Source organism: Mauremys mutica, chromosome 8 (assembly GCF_020497125.1).
Source record: "Mauremys mutica isolate MM-2020 ecotype Southern chromosome 8, ASM2049712v1, whole genome shotgun sequence".
Classification (NCBI taxonomy): domain Eukaryota; kingdom Metazoa; phylum Chordata; order Testudines; family Geoemydidae; genus Mauremys; species Mauremys mutica.
In genome coordinates, this window is record NC_059079.1 from 4,424,062 (window position 1) to 4,448,648 (window position 24,587).

A 24,587-nucleotide genomic window follows, 5' to 3' on the forward strand; every position below is an offset into this window, starting at 1 on the left:
CTACCAAATCCCAGTCTCTCTTCCTTAGGCTTCTAGTCCCAGTCCAAGTCTCTGCCTTTGGTCTCACTGTCTGCTATCCCAACCACTCTGTCTCTTCCCTTCCCCATACCCAGTCCCAATCTCCTCACCTAGCCAATCCCAATTCCCCCATCCCACCCCAAGTCTTTGTCCTCAGCCTCCTTGACCATCCTGTCCCAGTTGTCCCCTCCTAACTCCTCATCCAATCCTTCTTTTCCCTTCTCCTCCATTGGTTTCCAGTCTCTCTCTCTGGGCCCTTCATCCAGCCTCATTTCCCTGCCCACACATCCCATCCCCAGCTCCTCAGCACAGTCTCCCCCTCTTGGGCCTGGTCCACACTGGGGGGCAGTGTCAAGGTAAGATACGCAACTTCAGCTACGGGAATACCGCTCGGGATCGACGTCCGCGGCTCCTCCCGTCCTCACCGCTCGGGATCGACGTCCGCGGCTCCCCCGTCGACTCCGCTACCGCCACTCGCTCCGGTGGAGTTCCGGAGTTGACGGGAGCGCGTTCGGGGATCGATATATCGCGGCTAGATGAGACACGATATATCGATCCCCGCAAAATCGATCGCTACCCGCCGATTCGCCGGGTAGTCTGGACGTACCCTTGGATTCTCATTCCCAGTCTCCCACAATTCCCAGTCACAGTTTCTCCCTATCCCCCCACTCCAGTCCTAGTCTCACGAGATTCCTTTTCCCATTCTACTCCTTTCTCTCCTGTGTTGTCTGGCTTTTCTCCCTTCTGTATTCAAAATCTGGCAGCCTCATTCTTCATGCTATCTGTGCAGCAGGGGCAGGCCTGGCTCCTTGCTCTTAGTTCCAGTGCCCAACCCCATCCCAGCTCGGAGCAGCCATTATTAAGAAAATCTGGCTTTGGCCCTGTAACACTGGGCTGGAGCATGCTCTGTTGTTCTGAGAAAATGGTGTGTACAGCATCCAGTCTCAGGTAGGAGTCGGGAAGGGAAGGAGCACAGTCTGAAATGTGATTGTTCAAAGATTTATAACTTGGCCAAATTTGGGGCAGATTTTCACAGGCCCAGCAAAAAGCACATGGCTAACGCAAAGGCCGCTCCCTGCCAAATTTCAAGTCCTTGTTCTGAAGCATGGGGGCACGAGAGCTGTTCAAAGGAAAGGCCTGAGGAATCTTTTAACATGGGCAAAAGCCTTGGGAGGGAGGTGGGCTTCAGAGCCTGAGCTCCAACCCAAACCGCAACTTCAAAGCACTGTCTACACAACTATGTTTGGAGCATTAGCACGAGCCCCACTACTCCACGTCTGTCAAGCAGGGCTGGGAAGCTCACTCCCATGGGCTGTGTAGACATAGCCTAAGAGTTCAAGTGGCTTGAAAGGATACAGTGAGTTAGTGGCACAGGTGAGACTAGAGTCTGGGAATACCAAGCTCCTGACTGGTGTGTCCGGTCCATTGTATTATATTGCCTCTTAAAATGAGAGAAACCAGTTTGTTAACCCCTTCTGTCTGCCTACCATTAGTGAGTGAAATACTGGAATGCCTGGAACCAATTAAGAGGCCCCATTCTGGTGGCCTGAATTTGCTGTGTGTTATGCCCATTTCTCTAGTGAGAGCCATCCTGTGGTGGTCTTGGTCAATGGACAGCAGCTCTGCCAGCTGAATCAACACTTAGACACTTAGCTATACTGAGCTTACTAAAAGAATCGCGCTCTCTCTGTACATTTTTCAACTTTTGTATTGCTGGTGCCACAAAGTCCATTTTTCAGCAAAATACCTGCTGCCTTTTAAAATTTCAGTTACTGTACGAAGACAGTACGCTTCTCATCGTGCAAGCATTGAGAATGCTGTGCTTGACTGACGTGGGTGCAGATTTTCAGATATGTGAGCCTAGAGAAATTAATTGAACAGGCTAATATACAATTATTTCCTTAGATATCTAATTTGCTATTTATTTACTAGGCTCAGAGTTAATTTAAAAGCTGCAGTAAGATTAGCTACAAGCTTTTGCTTGCAATAAGCTGGCTAATTCTCTGGCTGTAACTGAGATACCACAGGGATGTTTGCATTGCTCTACTGCTAATATCGAATTCTGTGACTTCATCAAAATCAATAATACAGCTGTGTTTCGCATTGCTCTCATGCTTTGTTAGTACATGGATGTATTCCTTGAAGGCTTTTGAGAGCTAAAGAAGCCTTTGGCTAAAGAAAGCACATCTCCTAATACTTGGCACTGGATCTCCTTAAATATTCCCTGGAGTTCCAGCGCTGTGTAGTCTGATATCTCTTGAAGAGAGAAAGCGGAAGGAGGGTTTTGGTGAGACATCATGAGACGAAAATGTTTAAATTTTCTCTGTTTCTTGAGTGATTGTGTTGCTGGCAGGCATACATTTTCAGTGCTTGAAATGCCAGTAACCATCATGTCTCTTTTCTGGGTGTATGGATTGTGATGCTATTATTTACTAAATCTGCAAAGAGTTTGACAGATATGTTAGCTCTTGTTATATGCTGACTCTATTTTAATTTCTTCTGGATCAAAGACATATGTAATATCAGAACCACTTAGGAACCCTGATATTACTACACTTCTTAAGTTTGTCTCTCTAAGCTTTTTGTCCGATATGACAGCATATTATCTAGTCTATGGCACATACATCCCTTGGAAAGCATCACTGTTTTTCCATTCCTTTCTACCTCAAGATGCACAGAGAACTTTCTCTCCTTGTACTGCACACCTAAGGCAGTATACATCTGGGTGACTAAAGTGAGCTTGAAGGCCAAATGTGTTCCACATACTTGTGTAATACAGGGGCAGATTCTTTGCTGCACTCCGCATAAGCTGGGCATGACAGTGTTTGGAGTCCTAACAGACTCCCTGATTCTCACTCCTGACCCAAGCACAGATTAGACCAAACCTGGAACTGCTCAAACTTTTGCTAGCTGGCTATGATCACCCTTGGGACTATGTGCTAGCTGGTGATTGCTGGAGTGCACCATGCTTCAGCTGCTCCCGTCCCCACTCTGAAATGCTCCTTGCACCAATAGCTGAAGGGAAGGAGGCATAGGAGGTAACACCACCTCTCTAGTCTCGCATGGGGCTTCCTCTGTACCTGGTGACTTAAAAGTGGTTTCTGCTCTCTGTGCACCTCTTCAGGCGCAAAAGGGAGCGAATCAGGGCAGAGAATCTGCCCCATAGACCTTAGCTGCTCTAATTTTTTATGTAAAATTGTGGCCTGTCGCATATATGATTATAAGCCCCAGCATGCAATTCCCCACATTGATCTAGGTAGCCAGACTTGGATACCGCAAGGTCAGCCTCTGTATCAGAGGTAGGCAGCTGCAGCACAATTATTGTTTTTTCCTGCAAGTTAGGTGCAGTTCTTAGGCTCCTGGTAAGTTTGGATGCATCTGGTCTAAACAAACACCACCACCACCGTGGGCTAGCAGCATTGAAAGAGTGCTGTTTTCCCCCAGTGAATTTACACTAAGCTGAGACACTGTCATCAGCACTTGGCTTTAACTTCTAAGCCACACTAAGTAACTTTCTTTTCTAAAGCTCATCAATATCTTCAACAGCAAATAACTCTAGAAACTCTGTTCTTAATCTTTTCTGAAGATTCTAGCCAACCTTTAAACAGCATCCATGTTTTTGCCAAAAGTATATTCCAGTTAATTTCCATTTAACTCCCATTGTCTCTGGATTCAGGAGTTAAAAGCGCTTACTCAGCACATCAATGCCTTACACCAGTGTACGCATGTCATAAGCACAGCAGATCATTTAAAACTGAATCAACTGTTCACCACTTTGTAACGGCCAAACAAGGGAAACCCTGTTCGTTACACATACCTGCAAAAGAGAGACAAGTGGGTGAGTCTATTACTGGACCAGCTTCTGTCAGTGAGGCACAAAACAGAACTCTCACCAACAGAGGTTGGTCCAATAAAAGTTATTACCTCACCCACCTTGTGTCTCTAATATCCTGGGACCAACGTGGGTACAACAACACTACATACAACACATCTGCAAAGTCAGCTGCCCTGATTTTATTACTGCCTGCTCAACGAGAAGCCACCTGATGAGTAAAACTAGGGAGAAATGAAATACAGAGCAATTACAATAACAAACATTAAAGAGAGCCAATTAACAGTGTTAATTTTCATGTACTACACACCTCCATAGCATTACTCCATGCTAATGAAATCCTTGAGATGAGGGAGCATAAAGGGAAAGGAAAGAAAAGTTGTTCAACATTCCAGGAACCTCTTTGTCCTTCCCAAAGCTGCTCCCTTCCATTTCTCCCACTAGGAAGTTACCTTCAAGATCAGATTGAATAATTCGAGGAGATGTGGGAATTTATAATCTCTTAGGCATCCCCAAAAGCTGTCCAGATCTAACAGCCTTAGAGTTATATATACCTTTAGTGTCAAGCTAGCCTAGTCAGGAAAATAAAAAGAGGCACTTGTTCTGGTTAACAACTTCTCTTTTCTGTTGGAATATTCGGTGTTCGTCTCCATTCATGAGCTGTCCCCTATGCATGCGTTTAGTGTATTTCTTTTCTATATTTTTCTGTACTCAGTCATCATGCTCATCCCAGGAGAAGCTGCACCAGCTGCCCTTTCAGCCAACGGCAGATGAACTTCATTTCCTGACAAAGCATTTCAGCACTGAGAGCATCACTGACGAGGAAGGACGTCATTCTCCAGCCATGCGGCCACGATCTCGCAGTCTCAGGTGAGCTTTACACTCTACTCCTTGAATCGGAGTCGTTGTTATGCATTGCCTTTCGGCTATGTGTTTCAGCTGTAAGGATAGTAATATGGAATTAGAGTTTTCTGCTGATTTCATAGTTATTTTAACCAATACCACTTCAGCCGCACACTCTCAAGAGTGGATACAGTTATTTTCTTGAGATTTAACATTCAGGATTTAACGTGGATAAAACTTTGTTTGTCCATTGTACCATCACACTCTCAGATGATGATCTACAAGTGTTACAGATTAAATTTGCTAATTTCGCTACTACTTGTGTGAATTTTGTTCCCAAGTGTTTCTCCTGTTACTGAATTTTGCTCCCTTGATGGTAGGAAACTGTTGCATTGTTGGAAGAGGATGTCAGCACCAAATCTACTTGAATGGATGTGAAAACCATTAGTGCTAGACATTAATAAACAAATTCTTTCCCACTGGATTAAGAGATATATTGAGCATTTTAGTCCTTAGCCAGAAAACCAGTATGTCTTGGTGTAAAGATGTGCTCTACTAGGGCCACAGCTGCCTCTGTAGATTGTCAGAGACAGATTCCTATTGCAGAGATATGCAAAGCAACAAGGTGGAATTCTGCCCATGTTTTTACTAAGCATTACTGTTTGGACTGGACCTCATGCTGTGTTGCTCAGTTTGGTAATGCAGTCCTACAGTCCATTTTTGCCGATAAGGGCACTATTTTCTAATCTTCTGTAAGTGAGACTGCGCAGACGCCATCGAAGAAGAAAGGAAAGTTAGTTACTGGTAACTTATTCTTCAAGAGTTGCCTCTGGCATTCATGCTGCTCACTCGCCTTCCCCTCTGCCTTAAGAGGTCTTTCTGTTTCAGGACTCTGCAGGCTAGGGAGAAGGAACTGAGGTGGTCGGGTGGATGTAAATAGAGCTAATGAAATCATAGCATGAGAGTACTCCTGCACCCTGCGGCAGACATGGCTTTTTTAATGCAGTTCCATAGTTCGTTGCTAGACCCTGAAGTGTGACTGCACAGAGGTAACTCTCAAAGAACAACAGTTACCAATAAGTAACCCTTTATTTTTCTTATTAATGCATTCTGATTATTGGAAGGGAACATAGAAATTGCCCACCAGACCAGACTAAGTGGGTCACCTAGTACAGTACTTGTCTCAAAATTCAGTCCTGCAGAGTTCTGAGCTCACTAACCTAACCCAGAAAAGCACTTCAGCATCCGCTCAATTTTAAGCATGTGAGTGGTCTCATTGACTTATCACTTTGTAGGATCAAGACTTCAGATAGTGACCAGTACCACAAGTTTCAGAAGAATGTACAAGAAACCCTACGGCCAACAGTTATTGAATAGCCATCCTATAGGGAAAAATTCTTCTTATCCTCACTGTCACTAAGTAGTTGGCTTATGCCCTGAAGCATGAGGCTTATATCCCTTATGAAAGTATAGTTTTATCATATTGAAAGTAACTTTGGAAGTTTATATATAGATATAGATATATATAGAGAGAGATAGGGCTAAACTTTTTTGAACTGTATTAAATTCTTTGCCTTGGTGATATTTCATGGCAGTGAGTTCCATAGGTTAATCATGCATTGTATTTGGAACATTTTAAAAAATATTTTAAAATTTGTTGCCTTTCAATTTCACTGACCATCCCCTGGCTCTCCTGTGATGAGAAAAGGTAAAATTGGGTGTTCCTATTTGCCTTCCATACCATTCATTATTTTACCTCTCGCATGCCTTCTGTCTAAGCAAAGCAATTTAAATCTTTCAATCTTTCTTTGCATGGAAAGTTTTCCCATGCTTTTAATCATTTCTATTGCCTTTGTCTAAACAATTTCTATTTCTGCTATATCCTTTCTGAGATAAGTTGACCAAAACTTCTCCAGAAGACAATGTTCAATTGATTTATTTTATTTTTAGTATTTTTTCATCGTGTTCTTTATGTATCCTAACATTTTGTTTCCTTTCTTGACTGGTGTGCTGCATATTGAGCAGAGATTTTCTTTGATCTGACCACAAACCCCAAGTCTTTTTCCTGAGTGGTTACAGTTAATTTAGTAGTTTTAGTTTTAGTAGTTAAAATGATTCCCTCCAATGGACATTACCTTGTATTTGTCAATATTTATCTGCCATCCTGCTGGCCGTTCATCTTGTTTATTTAGATCACGCTAAAGTTTTTCAGTCCTCTCCAGTCTCGACTAGCCTAAATAACTGTCTAATCTGTAAACGTTTCCACCTCACTATTGATCCCCGTTTCTAGATTAATAAATATATTAAGAATCAATGATCCTGGGGCCACACCACTGTTAACGTTTTGCCATGTTGAAAATTAACCACTTATTCTTACTCTGCTTTCTGTCTAATCTAAGACTGTACTTTACCTCTCACCCCGTGACTACTTAGTTTTCTCACTAAGATTTCTACTTGGATCTCACTAAGGCTTTTGACACTGTCAGTCGTGAAGGTCTGTGGCGTATCATGTCGAAGTTTGGGTGCCCTGATAGATTCATCCTGATGGTACGTCAGTTCCACGACGGCATGACGGCTCGTGTTCTGGACGACGGAGAAGCTTCAGAGGCCTTTCCCGTCACAAATGGCGTCAAGCAAGGGTGTGTGTTGGCACCGACCCTGTTCAGCATGATGTTTTCAGCCATGCTGTCAGACGCCTTTCAGAACAGTTCCTTGGGAGTCAGCCTGAGATACAGGACTGATGGGAAACTGTTCAACCTGCGAAGACTCCAGGCTGTCACCAAGATAAAGGAGACTGTGCTACGAGACCTCCTTTTTGCTGACGATTGTGCCCTGAATGCTGGATCAGAGCAGGAAATGCAAGCCAGCATGGACAAATTCGCAGCAGCATGCGATAACTTTGGCCTTCTTATCAACATAAAGAAAACCGAAGTGATGCACCAGCCAGCTCCGAAAGCCCAACACCAAGAGCCCATCATCACAGTGAAGGGGCAAAAGCTGCAAGCAGTGGACCAATTTACATACCTTGGCAGCACCCTCTCCCGTGCAGTGACAATTGACATCGAGGTCAACTGCAGAATCGCCAAGGCAAGCTCTGCATTTGGCGGACTGCTGACCAACGTGTGGGACCGCCGTGGAATAAGCCTTGCTACAAAGCTTAAAGTCTACCGAGCAGTAGTGCTAACTACCTTGATGTATGCCAGTGAGACCTGGACTGTATACAGGAGGCACGCTAGGCAATTGAACCACTTCCACACGACTTGCCTCCGCAGACTTCTGAGGATTCGGTGGCAGGATAAGGTGCCTGACACAGAAGTCCTTTCCAGAGCAGGCCTGCCATCAGTTTACACTCTGCTTATGAAAGCCCAGACACGCTGGGCAGGCCATGTTGTGAGGATGCCAGACCACCGCATCCCCAAACAGCTCTTCTATGGTGAGCTGTCTCAAGGAAAGCGATCGCACGGGGGACAAAAGAAGCGATACAAAGATACGCTGAAAGCCTCTCTTAAGTCCCTGGATATCGACATCACCTCCTGGGAAACCCTGGCACAAGACCGATCGACATGGCGTACGCTGATCCACCAAGGCTGCCAGACATCTGAAGCTAGAAGGATAACACTAGCACAAGAGAAGCGAGCACTCCGTAAAGCCAGAGCTGCAAATGTTGTAACAGTGGTGCCCACGCATGTCTGCCCGACATGTGGCAGAACATTCCGTGCCCGTATTGGCCTTACCAGCCATTTGCGGACGCACTGTGGACAGCTCACAACCTGATAGATGTTAAGGTCTTCTTCGAAAACGATGGACGAACATCATCACTTAGTTTTCATAAGTCACTTGTGACTTTGTCAAGGGCTTTTTGAAAATTCAGATAAATTTTTGTTGACTGGTTCCCCTTTCTCCAATATTTTGTTGTTATGCTCAAATAATCTTAATATAGTAAAGAGGTCCGGTTTCAGTCCTAATGCAAATCTCTTGGAGAAAACAAATTAATTTTTGTTTCCTCAGAAATTTGTGTTAGAATCAGTTATTTTCTCTGCTAACAATCTTGACTTTTTAGAAGTAATATATTAAATCCTATTGCATGTTCATAAGAAACCAATAGCAGGGCAACAAAATGTTAGTCTGAATTGTGTTCCACAATCTAAAACCAGCTGCAAATAATTTACATCCATGGACTAAAAATAGTATGGGGCTTATGTAAAATAAATTCAATAAACATAAAAAAGTAACATGCCACATTTCATATAAATAATAATATGCTTATGGCAAACTCAGAAATGGGCTTGCAAAGCACTCTGCAAAAAAGACTCTGCATACACAGATTCGGGCCAGCCTTCCTGTTTGTTCACAGAACTTTGGCAGCAGAAGTATTGCTGTGAAATAGCTGTAATCTAGAAAAGCTGATTTTTATTCTAACTTGCATTGAGGCACTCCAGGTATACCACTTTGCCTCAGAATTGCCTTACTCAGTGGTACCACAGAAATTGTCTGTTCAAACTGGAACAGAATTTACCAGCTGTATGGTTGTGATTATGCAGCAAGTGATCCTTAAATAAATATTCACTAGTAAATCTTAAATTTCACATTTAATTTTCTGTACTTTTTTCCTTGCAATATACTCCCACATCCTCTAAAATGTTACCTGGTCGTGGTCTTAGCTTAGTATTGTGTCTTCTTTCTCTGCCCTACTTTTGTTTTTTGCAGTGTATGTATTTGATTATCCACAATAAAAGTGCAGAAACAGAGAGATGTACAGTTAAGTTTGAAATATAACATGGCTTCCAAAAGCTATACACAGTAGGTCTATGAAATGCTACTGTGTCTTCTAGGCACTTGTATCCAGTGTCTCTGTTGTCTCTCTTTAACACTGCACTTCTTGCTTTCTGTGAGTTTGAACATAAAAGTGGTATGTGAATTCTCTAGATAATGTTCTTTCATATAATCTTGTATGTTGGTAAAATTCACAATCTAGGGGACCGATCCTGCTCCTATTGACATGTCATTTGCTTATTGACTTCACAGGGAACAGGTTCGGGCCTCAAGGGTTTTTATTTTATGCACATATGTCTCTGTGGATTTATAACATTCTCTTTGTTGCTGTTAAAATTATTTTTAGTGTCAGTGACAAAAGATTAAGGCATATGTTTTTAATTGTTTCCCAAGCAAACTGAGTTTAGAAAGGTGGTGTTATTCATACATCCTCATTAGATCCCCTCTTCTCTGAAAGAGGTGAGACAGAAAAGATCACAGGTTTGAGCTCCTCTGCATTTTTCTAATAAACGCAGCTGTCAAATTGAGAGAAAAATTACATATTAGGAAATATTTCGCTTTCATTTAGTCCCTTCTGCACTACAGTTTTCTAATGCTTCATTTATTAATAGAAGTGTCACTCCCTGGAGTAGCTGCATATTTGCTATTTTTCAATTTATACAGATTCACGAATATGTATTTTGACAGGCAGAAATCCAGATACCTGTGTTGGCGAGATGTGCCACTTAAGGTCTGTTGGAATGTAATTTCACAAAGGGGGAAGTAAAACTGAGGTAGTTTTTCATTCTGCTAGTGAGCTTGAGGGGACAGATATTCTCCTAATGTCTGCTCTGCTGAAATGGAAAATTCACAGACAATAAACAAATCACCACCCATTGACCCTCACAGAACACAGAGAGAAAAACCTCCTACCCTTCTATATTAAAATGTTATGCATGCACACAAAGTTTATCCCCACTCTGAAAGAAAATAATGCATTGCCTTGTGAAGCTTGACTTTCCAATATTGAATGTGAAATTATATTATACAGTATATTTGACTAAAGCTTCTGCATCTCAAACAGATGCCATGTCAATAAAAATATCAGAACTAACTTTATTCATGATATTAAAATTCCTTTACAATTCCCCCACGCTGGATTCAGTTATCTGAATGGTTCTGATTTTTCTTTTTGCCTGGTAATCTGTCTCCAAGGTGTTATAAAATAACCTGTTTTGTCTGCCTGATAGCCTTTGGTTAGTCAGTTATCTACATAATTACTTCTGTAGTTTCCCAGACTAAATCTCAACATAAAATGTTATAGTGCAATATATTACATCACAATCTTGCCATAGTGAATTAGACATTTAATTTGACATGTTATATTGGGAGGATTTTGTTTTCAATGGTAATTTGGAAGTTGATCGGACTTTATCGCTGCTTTTTGTGTGCTCTGTCATTCTGGATAGTGAAAAGGCTATTCATCAGCAACTGGGCAGGAGGATGGGGGGAAGGGGTGGAGGTGTGTGTGGCAGGGAAGCTACCAGTGCGTAAGAAAGTGAGAATTAAGAGGGGTTGAGGGGAGGAGCTTTCTTTTCTGGTAAAATAGAAAACTTTTGCAGAAGGGTTATAAATATACTGTTCCCAGGACAATGTTTTTGCCTTTAAATAGGTTTGCTACAGGATAGTATCTCTAATGCATGCAGAGTTTGATATATTTGTTCCTTTCAGAGAGACATATTTCACCCATCATAAGAAACTTTTAAATTATCTGTTTGAGTTGGTTCAGGCCAGAAATAATTTATCTTTTAACATAGAGAATATATATTTAGCAAGATGTATACTCTTAAAATCATAAAAACAAATAACCATGTAATGTGTTATAATGGAAGTCACAGTTTATTTTGAAAATAAAAACAATGGAACCAGAAAAATGAAGCCGTAGCGTGCTGCAGGCAATCGGTAACTACGTGTGTAATTAATTTGTATGTGCATTACTTCATTCAGCCTTTGGCTCCTCTTAACCATGGAATGAGTCATAGCATTACATACCAACATCAGATGTGATGAAATGAGATGCAACAAATCTTTTGAATGTAATCAAGCTGTAATACAGACTTAGCTTCTGTCAGGATTTAGTGTCTTGTTTTTCAGTGTCTTCAAGAAGCTAACTTGTGAAAGTGTATTGAATATGTAATGTGTGCACAGAGTGATGTTAATAAAAATATATATATAATTTGGTGTGAATAATGTCGTAGCTCCTAGTGTCTTGCTTCACTTTACAATGTCCCCTTTCAACATGGTAGACTCTGGAGGGAACTGAGCTCTCCTCCTTCAGGGTCTCCGAATGTTGCCAAGGGGAGGGTTAAATGAAAATGTGTGGGAATGCGGGAAATATGGAGGACCACACTACTGGGAACAGTAAAACAGTTACAATTGGATTTGTAAGCCTATGCATCAGTTTTAAATGTCAGTATATTTGATGTTGTCTTTACTTTGAAAAGAATGTGGGTTCTTAATTGATGTTAAAATTCTAGTGAAGACAAGGCAGGTTGTAGTTTTCGACCTGCTAACTCTTGTGAAAACTACAAATTGTCTTTTCTTCAGGCGGATTTTAACCTGAGTTAAGACCGTTCCTTTTTTTCCGTAGGGAAGACAAGCCTGTGATGGCCATATCTGATCTAAGCAGCACACTCACAATGGCTGTTTGGGGTTGGTTTTTTTACCATCCATGTGAAAGTTATAAATTATGAATATATTTTTTCCCTTCAGTCCTGGTCGTTCCCCGATTTCCTTTGACAGCGAAATAGTAATGATGAATCATGTGTACAAAGAAAGGTTTCCAAAGGTAAGGGCCTATATTTTGAACAATTTATTCAGTGAAAGTATTAAACAACACCATTTAGAATTAATTCATAAGCACTTACTTGAGAGAGATCCAGTTGCTTACATATGGTTTCTAAGCAGTGTAGTTTGTTCAGAGTTTGCAGACATACTCATCCTCTGTTTTTCACTTTAATCTCACAATTGAGAAAACAGAATTAATGTTTAGAGGACTGCTGATGGAAAACTTTAAAAAGCATCCTGGTGAGCAATTACTATGTAAGTTTCATATTTCCTGAATTCCTCTTCCCTTTCCCTATTTATTTACAAAGAATGTGCATGAAGATAGGAACTTTTTTGTTAAGTGCTCTTGCTCCCACTGCTTAATCCTGATCTGAAATAATCACCTTTGTTTTGTTACATCGCAGTTGATTATGGTCAAGGTCCCTGAGCACTCTGCAGCAATCTTGACCTAAATTCTTCTTCAAGACCCTTGCATTCTGTGACACTCCTGTAATAAATTTAATATTGTGATTCCCATTCTGTGTGCACAGCACAGGGGGATACAGAATCAGAGTTGAGGTTTCTATGGACCCTTAACACTGAATGTTCTGACTTTCAGAAACTTGGATTTTTTTACCACAAGATTCTAATTATGTTTAAGTTAATTTACGTCATTACAACCAGAACTCTTAGTTGGTAGTATTTTTTTTCTGTGAATTCTGATATCACTGAGCTTTCTTGAACAGTCATATATTTTGGCAATGAAAAAGTGTATCAGTTAGCATCCTATCTGTTCACATTTACATGTCAGGATAGCAAAATTCAAGTAAGTTTGTCTTCTTTTTATTCTTTGCTTTTAGGCCACAGCACAGATGGAGGAACGGCTGGCTGAGTTTATTGCTTCTAATGCTCCAGAGAACGTGCTGCAATTAGCAGATGGGGTCCTAAGCTTCATTTATCATCAGGTTATTGAGCTGTCCAGAGACTGCCTGGATAAATCACGTGAAGGACTTATTACTTCCCGGTACTTTTATGAGCTGCAGGAGAACTTAGAGAAACTCCTACAGGATGTAAGTCCGCTCAGAAAATATATAATATGTTGCTTTGATTAAACCTTTAACAATAAATAAAACCTTGAGTTTAGGGAGAGCCAGTGGGTAGGACACCAGGTGGGGAGTTAGGAGACCAGTGTTAACATCCGAGTCTGCCACTGACGTACCAGGTATATTTGGGCAAATCGCTTTACCTCTGTACTCCAATTTTACAAAAATCAAGAAATGTGCATGAATGAGTTGGTGGAGACTTCACCCTTTAGTGAAAATTGGGCTCAACCAGGTAAAAGAAATTGCTTTACTTTCATGTACTTTAAGAATTTGAATGACTTATTAATGAGGATAGTGCCTTGAAGGAATAAAAACGTCATAGTTTATAGTGTTACTATAAAAAAAATTTTTACAAAGGATTTTCAAAAGTTGAACTTAATTCATTTTTTTTTTAGTTCTGCATTGTATTTTGTAGCATTCAAAGTATTAACAAAAACACAGGACGACACAAACTTTAATACATGTTGATTGCACTTCAACTATTCAAACAAAATCACTGTTTCCTATAAAATAAAAGAAATATTTGATAAAAATGTCCCTAGAAGGTAATGTTTGTATGTCAGTTTAAATGCCTGCTTTACCTATATGTAAGCTGGACTGGAATTCTGCTAATTAATTTTGATGGAGAGAACAAATTATAGGGATCAAAAAGATATGCCACAGCTGTCGTGTTAGGTTTGTCAATAGTGCTATTTGTTACCATAGTATAGGTTTTGGCTTGGGAACAACTTTCTAACTCTTGCTTCTTGGTTAGGGAGCAGTTGAGCTAGAATATTATGGAGGTGATGATGCCTATAGCCTCCATATCTTGGAAGATCACAGGTATTGCCGAGTGATGTAAGAAGGGAGAGATGAGCTAAGTTATTTGAAATAAAATTAGTTTATTCTCTATGTTGGGTTTTGTATATGTTCTGTGGAGCTGCATAGATATTTCCCTGAGCAGTTTGCAGCTCCCATGGTGTGAATTCTGGCAATTTGTACACCGTTGCCATTCTTTCCAGGTAATGGCACTGTACATGAGAAAATGGTATGAAGATTAAAAAGCTGTGCAAAATACTAGGAAATCTTCCGCATATTACCTAAAATCTTTAGCAATCTCCTTTTGAAGACAGAGCTCCTCTTGATATGTGCTGTAATTACTTGGGAGAGAAAACTCAAGTTTGTCTTCATAAAGATCTTCCATTATAAAAAGGAGAATTCTGACAACACAAGAGTCTAAGGGGATGCCTGGTGACGGTATCTGTGAGGTTTTTTAAAATGTCACTTATATATGTTAGAACTAACTACTATGAACATAACATTTCAGTGGTACATTGATTTTTATACTGATCTTAAATATCCTGTTGTTTATCTTGTATTTTGCTTACACAGTTTAGTCTAACTCGTACTTTTTTCAGTTCATGTTTCTTCTCTTAAGAGTATAAATTAATTACTAGGAAGTGCATTGTTGTTAAAGCCCTCAGCGATAACCTTGTGACATTTGCAAGTAACAACAGTTAACCTTTTTTTTGTTGACGATTTAGCAGAGCAGAGGAGTGTTTTAATTATTTATTGGCAAGTGAATTTGTAGCATTCATGAAAGTGACAGTGAAGACGAGTTCTTAAATACCGTCCAGGAATGCCATTGCCAGTGAGTTCTCCTTCCTAGAGCTATGTGGCTGGATTGTCATGAAAAGGGTTCCCAGACACCACCTGAGATGCTTGTGTGTTTGGAAGTTTAGTTCAGCACAAAAGTAGGATGTGTCTTTATGTTCCAGGGCAAGTATCACAAATTTCAATAGCAAATACAGGTTTCACTACAATCACAGCTAGTCTTGGTGTGGTATTGTTTGCACGCTCTTGGCTCCATCACACGGAGCCCTGGATATGATCAGATGAGCAGACTTCCACATGAGCTCTCTAGCCCTTCATGTGCATCTGAATGAGTCTAGAATTGGTGGACTTACAGAAACTTTTGTTGCTACATCCCTCTATCAGGCTGCCCCTCAGGCGGTGTCAGAATGACAAGACCTGATAACCCACAGTGGAAAAAGCTGACCAGAGATTCCAGTCTGTAGGAATGGAGGGGATGTATCTCACCAAAGAAGTTGTCCAGGAGTGATGGTCTTTAAAAGGAAATGTGAAAATTAGACTAGACTAGAAATGTGAGCAGCGCAAGCTTCCAGGGCAAGCTAAGCAACACCTCAGTGTGAGTCCAGTTAGACAATGCAACCACAGCTCTTTAGAGAAACTGACAAGGAGGCACAAGAAGCAAAGACGTCACTGAAGAGTTGCACCTACTGATTACTTCTGTGGAAAAAAAATTTGTCAACCACTCGCATAGCTCAGGACCTAAGCGATGAGACAGAAGGGCTAACAGGCAACAGATATACACATGAAAATGGGAACTCAATTTCAGTTTCAGAAGCTATGTCTCTGGTGGGTAAATCCACAGCTGAGTTCAGACACCGCACTCAGTAGAGCAGAACTTTATCATGCCAAGTGCAACGAAAATGATGAGGGGTATGGAATGGCTTCCGTATGAGGAGAGATTAATAAGACTGGGACTTTTCAGCTTGGAAAAGAGACGGCTAAGGGGAGATATGATTGAGGTCTATAAAATCATGACTGGTGTAGAGAAAGTAGATAAGGAAGTGTTGTTTACTACTTCTCATAACACAAGAACTAGGGGTCACCAAATGAAATTAATAGGCAGCAGGTTTAAAACAAATAAAAGGAAGTATTTCTTCACACAACACACAGTCAACTTGTGAAACTCCTTGCCAGAGGATGTTGTGAAGGTCAAGCACCATAACAGGGTTCAAAAAAGAACTAGATAAATTCATGGAGGATAGGTCCATCAATGGTTATTGGCCAGGATGGGCAGGAATGGTGTCCCTAGCCTCTGTTTGCCAGGATGAATATAAACAAATAACACAAGTATGTAGAGAAAAAATTAGAAAGGCCAAGGCACAAAACGAGATTAAATAGCTAGAGACATAAAGGGTAACAAGAAAACAGTTTACAAATACATTAGCAGCAAGAGGAAGACCAAGAACAGGTTAGGCCCATTATTCAGTGAGCGGGTGGGGGACGAGAAAGGGGGGAACAATAACAGAAAATGTGGAAATGGCAGAAGTGCTAAATGACTTTTTTGTTTCAGTTTTCACCAAAAAGGTTAGTAGCGATTGGACATCTAACATAGTGAATGCCAGTGAAAATAAGGTAGGATCAGAGGCTAAAATACGGAAAGAACAACTTAAAAATTATTTAGACAAGTTAGATGTCTTCAAGTCCACTGATGAAATACATCCTAGAATACTCAAGAAGCAGACTGAGGAGATATCTGAGCCTTTAGCAATTATGTTTGAAAAGTCATGGAAGGCAGGAGAGGTTCCAGAGTACTGGAAAAGGGCAAATATAGTGCCAATCTATTAAAAGGGAAACAAGGACAAGCCAGGGAATTACAGATGAGTCAGCGTAACTTCAGTACCTGGAAAGGTAATGGAGCACATAATTAAGCAATCAATTTGCAGACACCTAGATTAGAAGATAGTGAGATAAGTAACAGTCAACAGGGATTTGTCAAGAACAAATCATGTCAAACCAACCTAATAGCTTTCTTTGACAGAGTAACAAGCCTTGTGGATGGGGAGGAAGCGGTAGATGTGGTATATCTTAACTTTAGTAAGGCTTTTGATACTGTATCACATGATCTCCTCATAAACTAAGGAAATACAGCCTAGATCAGTGGTTCTCAACCTATTTATCATTATGGGCCTCATCCAGTACTACTTATATGGCCCTGAGGATGTCAGGTGGCCCCACAGCTGTGTACTGATTGGTCCGTAAGCGGCCCATGGGCCACAGGTTGAGAACCACTGGCCTAGATGAAGCTACTATAAGGTTGGATGCATAACTAGTTGGAAAATCATTCCCAGTGAGTAGTTATGAGTGGTTCACACTCAAGCTGAAAGGGCGTATTGAGTGGGAATCATTTCTGGGTCCAGTTCTGTTCATCTTCATCAATGGTTTAGATAATGATATAGAGAGTACACTTTTATAAAGTTTACAAATGATACCAAGCAGGGAGGAGTTACAAGTGCTTTGGAGGATAGGATTAAAATTCAAAATGATCTGGACAAACTGGAGAAACGGTGCAAAGTAAATAGGATGAAATTGAATAAGGACAAATGCAAAGTACTCCACAGATACACCTGTATATCAGTTGCACACATACAAAATGGGGAATGACTGCCTAGGAAGGAGTACTGTGGAAAGGGATCTGGGGATCATAGTGGACCACAAGCTAAATATGAGTCAACAGTAATACACTATTGCTAGAAAAGCAAACATAATTCTGGGATGTATAATGGGAGTTTTGTAAGCAAGACACGAGAAGTAATTCTTTCAGTCTACTCCACACTGATTAGGCCTCAACTGGAGTATTGTGTCCAGTTCTGAGTGCCACATTTCAGGAAAGATGTGGACAAATTGGAGAAAGTCCAGAAAAGAGCAACAAAAATGATTAAAGGTCTAGAAAGCATGACTTATGAGGGAAGATGAAAAAAATTGGTTTTGTTTAGTCTGGAGAAGAGAAGACTGAGAGGGGCCATGATAACAGTTTTTAAGTACATAAAAGGTTGTTACAAGGAAGAGGGAGAAAAAATGTCCTTAACCTCTGAGGATAGGACAAGAAGTAATGGACTTGAATTGCAGGAAGGGAGGTTTAGGCTGGACATTAGGAAAAACTTCCTAACTGTCAGAGTGGTTAAGCACTGGAATAAATTGCCTACGGAGGTTGTGGAATCTCCATCATTGGAGATTTTTAAGAGCAGGTTAGACAAACACCTGTCAGGGATGATTCAGAAAATACTTAGTTCTGCCATGAGTGCAAGGGACTGGACTAGATGACCTCTCAAGATCCGTTCCAGTCGTACGATTCTGTGATTCTATGATAGCCAGGTCCTCAAGGAATTGTATCATGACTGCAGAGTGGCTGAGGTTCTGTTGGTATCCCAGAGCTGGTGAACTGGTTAATGTATGCATTATTTCACTTCCCAGTAGCAGTGATTTCTGAATCAGGGACTGGTTATTCCTAAAGGTGCTGCTTCAGGTTTATGCTTTAGCTCTTGAAAGGGATAACCTCAAGAGAGAGATCTTTGCAGACAAGTTATCATAGCCAGGATGTATTCTTTCAAACAGTCAACCTCCATGAAGAAGTATTACTACTACTGCCACTGCCACCACCTCCTCATCTTAATTTTATTGTGGTAGCACTAAGGGCTTGTCTACAGTACCGCGCGGGGTCAATCTAAGATACGCAACTTCAACTATGTGACTAGCATAGTTGAAGTCAGCGTACTTGGATCTACTTACCGTGGTGTCTTCACTGTGATAAGTCGACAGCTGGCGCTCTTCCATTGACTCCGCTTGCGCTCCTTGTTCTGGTGGAGTACCAGAGTCAATGGGCGAGCGCTCAGCGGTTGATTTATCGCGTCTATACTAGATGTGATAAATCGACCCCCGCTGGATCAATCGCTGCCCGCTGATCCCGCGGGTAGTGTAGACAAGCCCTAAGAGAGCCAATCGTAGACCAGGACCCTATGTGAGAGTATAGAAACCTTTGCTGTCTGATGTGTTAAACCAAATATCAATCCTACACTTTTCTTGGCAAGAGATACCTTGTAGTACTCAAATGGTGGACTGGACTTGGGAATTAATGCCATAACTTATCAACCCTTTGGCAATGGTAGTATTCTGCAGTGATATGGGCAACGTGCCACTCAGAGTTCAGCGAGATATCGATAGATTTCACAAGGCAGTTCATAGAATCCAAGGCCAGAAGGGACCATTGTGATCATATAACTCTGATCTCTCATATAACATAGGCCACGGACCTTCCTCAAAATAATTCCTAGAGAAGATCTTTTAGAAAAACATCCAGTCTTGATTTTAAAATTGCTAGTTGATAATTGAAACCAAATATCAAATCTCTTGTACCTCTTGAGGGACTTAAACATGGTCTGGAATGCTCTCACTGGCCTAGTTTTTTAAGTTATTTAAAAGGATATCTCTTCATTGACTATCAAAGTACTATTTCTGGTGGCCTGCTGCTGTGCTTGGGATATCTGGAATGCAGAATAATCTCCCAAGGAAAGTGGTGAAGCTCCATCAGTTGGGTCTTTTAAGCCTAGACCTGACAAATACATTCGAAAATGTTCGGTGGAGAACAACCTAGCATTGTCAGGTAGAGGGATTGAATGATGTAATAGGTTCTTTCCATCTCTGTCTTCTCTAATTGAATGAGACTATTTTTTATATTTAGATGGGTTTTTTTAATGGTGAATTTAAAAGCCCTATTGTGAGTCTCTTTTCTCTTATGGAAACAAAACCCATCCTTTACTATAACATTTGAGAGGACATTCCGAGGGTTCCCTTCTAGCAACAGCACTGGGGAGGAAATGGAAGGCAGCCCAGCTCCTGCAGTCAGCTGGGCATGAGGGTCATGATCCAGCACTCCCCACCTGCCTAGTTCTGAGGTAGTTGGGGGGAAAAAAAGAGTAGAAAGAAAGATCAGGGCAAACTCTCCTCCCCCCAGCAAAAAAACAAAAAAACACCCACTCTCCTTTTGGAGTGAGGGAGCAGACACCCATGCCCCTGTCTCCACAACGTGATAGATTGGCAGACAGAGATCATGTTTGAGGCAAGCACATATCCCCGCAATACCTCAGATTTCAAGGAGCAGCAGGGAGAACTATAACCGGCTTTGCTGTCTCTAGACGCTGCCCCCCTGGGCTTCGAATTCTCCCACAAACAGCTTTTCTGCTCCCTAGTAGAGCAGCCCTTTGCTGTACTGTCAAAGTTTGGGGCTGAGTCTGACCTTTTCCTCTCCCCACCTTCAAGCTCACCGTCAGATCTGGGGAGGTCGACCCTGCCCTGGGAGAAGAGAGTGGCTGGTCAGACACATCTCCCATTTCTTCCCTTTACCCCATGAGTGATGCTTCCAAAAGAGCCTTCCCTTTTACCTCTCTCGACAAGCACAAGGAGAGCTGACATTGAACTATTACTGTGTAAGGTATGGCAATCATCTCCACGCTTCTACAGTAATTGACAGTCAGGAGCTGCCCTGCCCCCTCTCCGTTAGCTTCTTCCGCGGGATCAGGGCAAGTCGATTCTTCTTCTATTTTTAATTGATTTTCTTAAATTGACTCTAGCCCCCCCGTTACCTAAAGGAGAAATGAGGACAAGAACAGGGAGAGAGAAGATTGGTTCCCTCAGTGCTAGCATAATAATAATAATAGTACTGCCTGGAGGTTGACTGTTTGCAAGAATGCATGCTGGTTCCGATGACTTGTCGCCAAGGACCTCTTTCTTGAGGTTATCCCTTTCAAGAGCTGAGGCATAAACCTGAAGCAAGATGCTTCCTTTAGGAGGGAAAGGACTGAAAGGGAATAGTGGGAGAGGACAAGGAGGTTAGAAAGAAGCTGAGAGAACACCAGACACTTTTCTTTCCACCTCTCTTCCCCTTGCTTTACTCTCTCCTCTCACTCCTGTGTCTTCTCTTTTTCGTTGCTTTTTGAATGCGTATGAATCCCTTTCTTCCCTACCTTTTCTTTTCCATTCTCCCTTAGATGCCCCCCAAACTATGAAAGGACACATTCAGGATATTTCAGATTAAATGCAAAGACATGTCAGTGTGATTTCTTTCAGAGACAGAACTGAGCTACTAACATGTGAGAATACTTTAAGACATCGGTTACTGTGTTTAGACCGTGAGCTCTTGAGAGCAGGGTACTCACCTTTGGTTAGTTTTTAAGATGCTGTGCACATTTATAGCACTATATACAAATAATAGATACAATGAGAACTATTATAAATTGCACTCACTGCTGCAGTATGGAACAGTCTATGCAATATAGTCCATTGTTTATCTACAGTATTTGCATAAACTGTGGCAGCATCAGGGAACCAAATGTCTTTATCACAGAACAAGGAAATTAGTCTGCAGAAGGTCAGTGGATGGTACGTAGTTTAGCAAAATCTGTTCGTTTAAAGGAAGAATATTTTAAAGGATAAAGTACATTTAAAACAAAACCCTGGATAATCAGATTTTTTTAAAAGCCGGAATTTCAAGTCATAGGGAAAAGAAAATATTAAACTTTAATGAAAATGATGCATATTAAGGACGGTTCAAATTGTACAAAAACTTCATCATAAAGCAAAGAGTAAGTACAATATAAAGAATCAAATATTCAGACATAGCTGATGTGGATATAGCAAGACAGAAAACTTAGAGGCACTTACATACCAGTTCTTGTTATAAAATACCAAAATGTTACCATGGCACATAAGATTAATTCACTTGTATGTAAGTATAAAGTGTCATATTTTAGCCTAGAAGTATTTGGTTTATTAAATAATTGGATTTATCAGGTGGACTTCCTGAAGTAGGCATGAATTCAAAATAATTTTTTAGGCATAACTTTCATGAGAAGCTTAAAGTTTGAAGTCAGAATATTAGAAAATAAAGTAAAAGCCTTCTTATATGAATCCGTAGTATTGATTTCTTTATCTTTTACCTCATGAAACAAAGTAGAAACAGAGTTCAGAACAAAAGGTTAGTCAGTTACTGCGCTGATGCAATGACTAACCAGGTAAAATGAGTTGAATTGGCAATATTGTATATTTACACAATTAGTCAGATTTTCTGATGGAAAGAAAGATGAGGGATATACAGGTGTATCTGTAAATGAAACAAAGAAAAAGGGGCCTTATTACGATTATATTATGCTGATTTTATATTGCCCACTTGAAAATTGGAATTGCTTTCTTAATTAATGCATACGTGAAATGTATTGGTTCTTGGCACTGAAGCTCTGCTGTTTTGGTTCGTATCAGTATATTAGCTCAATTACAGTGTTGTGACTTGCATATTCCAGTCATTGGTCCTGCTGAACCCCAGGGGAGGACGGTGATTTTAATTTCATGCCTCAGTGGCTACAGTTAGTGACGGATGGGTCTTTCAGATAAGGGAATCGCTTTGTAAATTACCCATCTCTACCTCCTATACATGTGTCACTGGAAATAGCTTGGTGTGTACAGGAATGGCATCAGCCTCCACCCGTAACCCCTATGCTCCCCTCCCCTCAAGAAAAACAAAACAAAAACCCTGAAATGACACCAGCAACCTTCAGACAAGCATGTCGTCATTGAGAACTGCTAATTAGATGGCATGCATCATACCAAGGCGCATGGTAGAAGCAGGCAGTTGTTTGGTATATAAGCCTGTGATTTTGAGATACTATAACTGGGGCAGATTGTAAACAAGACATCTGTAGGGATGTCTGGACTATCCTGTGAGAGAAGGAAACAAGAAGAAGCAATTTTACTGAGGATCTTGGAACAACAGCGCTGTGCAGAGACTATGGCTGAGTGGCTCTTACAAGTTGTGTTTGATTTTTGTAATCCTGTAGTTCTCAATCTTTTTTTAGCCTTTCTTTATCATTTGACAGACATGAGTTAGTGTTTCATTTTCAGAACAGAACACCTGATTGAATCAGTTATAGTTTTAAGAATATTTTGTCTGTGTCTTCTTAGTGACTTAGGATGAAAACAGTACAGCTAGATTTATAATAATAAATTGCCTTTGACAATATAAATATAGATGCAAAAGGCTAAATAGGTTTTTCTACATAATTTACATTATCTGGAAGTAAATTGACATTCCATTTGCACGGCTCTTGTATCAGAAATAATACACTGTGGTTAATGTTTTAGTTATTTAAATATAGATAACTTATGATGATCTATAAAAAAAAATCCTTTTGAATATGAAGACACTGAAATTTTATCCAAAATTCATGCTTTGTCTCATTATTTTAACTGGGTGTTGTACTGTGGCGCACAGAGGAGAGAATACAAAGTGTCCCCAGTTAGCTAATTGTCTGTTTACTATTTAGTAATTAGCTTTGAAATACATTCTATTAAAAATCTGTCAGGTAGTTATGGGTTTCAAAATGTTATTCTCTGTGACTTTCATTTGTAATATACCCACAAAGCATCTCCTGTGTTCTCTTTGGTTGATGTATCAGTATAGATACATCTTTTGTATAGATAAGTCCTTTTGTTTTAGATTAAAATTCTAACACTGTATTCTCACATGACCTGTTAAACAATAATAACCTATTCCAGATTAAGCAATAGCTTATTTTCCAAAGGAAAAAGCTTTAGTAAGAAATTGTGAGAACATACCTTTTTAAAATTGTACTTTATGGTTTTCCAGTTCAGAATCCAGGCTTCCCTGTGCTTTTACCCTTCCTTAGTGGCTACCAACGCTGTCTGTTTTCTCAAACGTGTATGGATTTTTTATTTTTGTTTTAATGAGCACTATTAAATGAACCTCTGTTTCTTGCCACCTGAATCCTTGTTGATAAAATATCATGCCTGCAGGCAACTGAAAAGCTCAGAGGTAATGTTTGTCACCCAGCCAGTTCAGGACTCTGTTTCTGTGGCTGGGCTAAAGCAGAATGTATAGTCTACGAGATCTTAGTGGTAGTTTGTCAGTTTATTCTGAATACCTTTAGAGAACTGGAGGCTGGCAGTCCCTTATCAACCTGCATCGTGAAGTATTATTTACATGTGCTTTGGATCTTGTGCTGTAGCCATTCTAGGACAGAGCAAGCAAGAAGGAAAATGGTCTTTTTGTACCTCTCAGAATCTGTCTACATATTTTCTAGGCATTACTTTAGTTGCTTTCTTTCTTATAAAAAGAAAAGGAAAACCTTGATGAAACTAAGCATTGAGTTTATAGTGAAATGGCAAAAACCTGTTGTTCTAAAAGAATAAAATTTGTCAACAGCAAATGTATTTTCTATGTACTTTGTGTTCTCCTTCTGTGCACTGTACATAAGGTATTAACAATTTGATTGGCAGAATAAGAAGAATGAAATTGGGAAAAAAATACACGTTAAGATCTTCCATAATAAGCAGGAAATACATGCAAAACTGTAGAAGTAAACTTTAAAACTTTACATTTAAATATACATCATTCTCTAGAATTCAGCACCCTGGAAAGGAAAACAGTTCCAGTGATAACATCTAATAGTTAGACTAGAAATCTTCGTTTAAATTAAAAAGCCACCATGGCTAAGGGAGATTTTCAGGTAACTCATAACAAAAAAGGCCTCTAGCATGTTCATTGCTTGAAAAAGGGACTCAGTTATATGGGAAAA

The 24,587-nt window shown here is 40.4% G+C and overlaps 1 protein-coding gene and 1 long non-coding RNA gene across 3 annotated transcripts in view; one reads left to right on the top strand and one right to left on the bottom strand.

Moving 5' to 3' along the window:
- MAST2 (microtubule associated serine/threonine kinase 2) overlaps positions 1 to 24,587 on the top strand; it is a 341,008-nt gene that overhangs the window by 274,301 nt on the left and 42,120 nt on the right. For both annotated transcript variants that reach the window (XM_045026441.1, XM_045026440.1), the window contains 3 exons: positions 4,566 to 4,720; positions 12,218 to 12,293; positions 13,132 to 13,341. In XM_045026441.1, the coding sequence (XP_044882376.1) occupies positions 4,566 to 4,720; positions 12,218 to 12,293; positions 13,132 to 13,341 (441 nt within the window). The remainder of the gene's footprint in view (positions 1 to 4,565; positions 4,721 to 12,217; positions 12,294 to 13,131; positions 13,342 to 24,587) is intronic.
- On the bottom strand, positions 4,680 to 23,892 carry LOC123375501. Its single transcript, XR_006581493.1, has 3 exons — positions 23,608 to 23,892; positions 12,373 to 12,465; positions 4,680 to 4,789 (listed from the first exon to the last, which is right to left on the bottom strand). It is a non-coding gene; the product is annotated as an uncharacterized LOC123375501 (long non-coding RNA).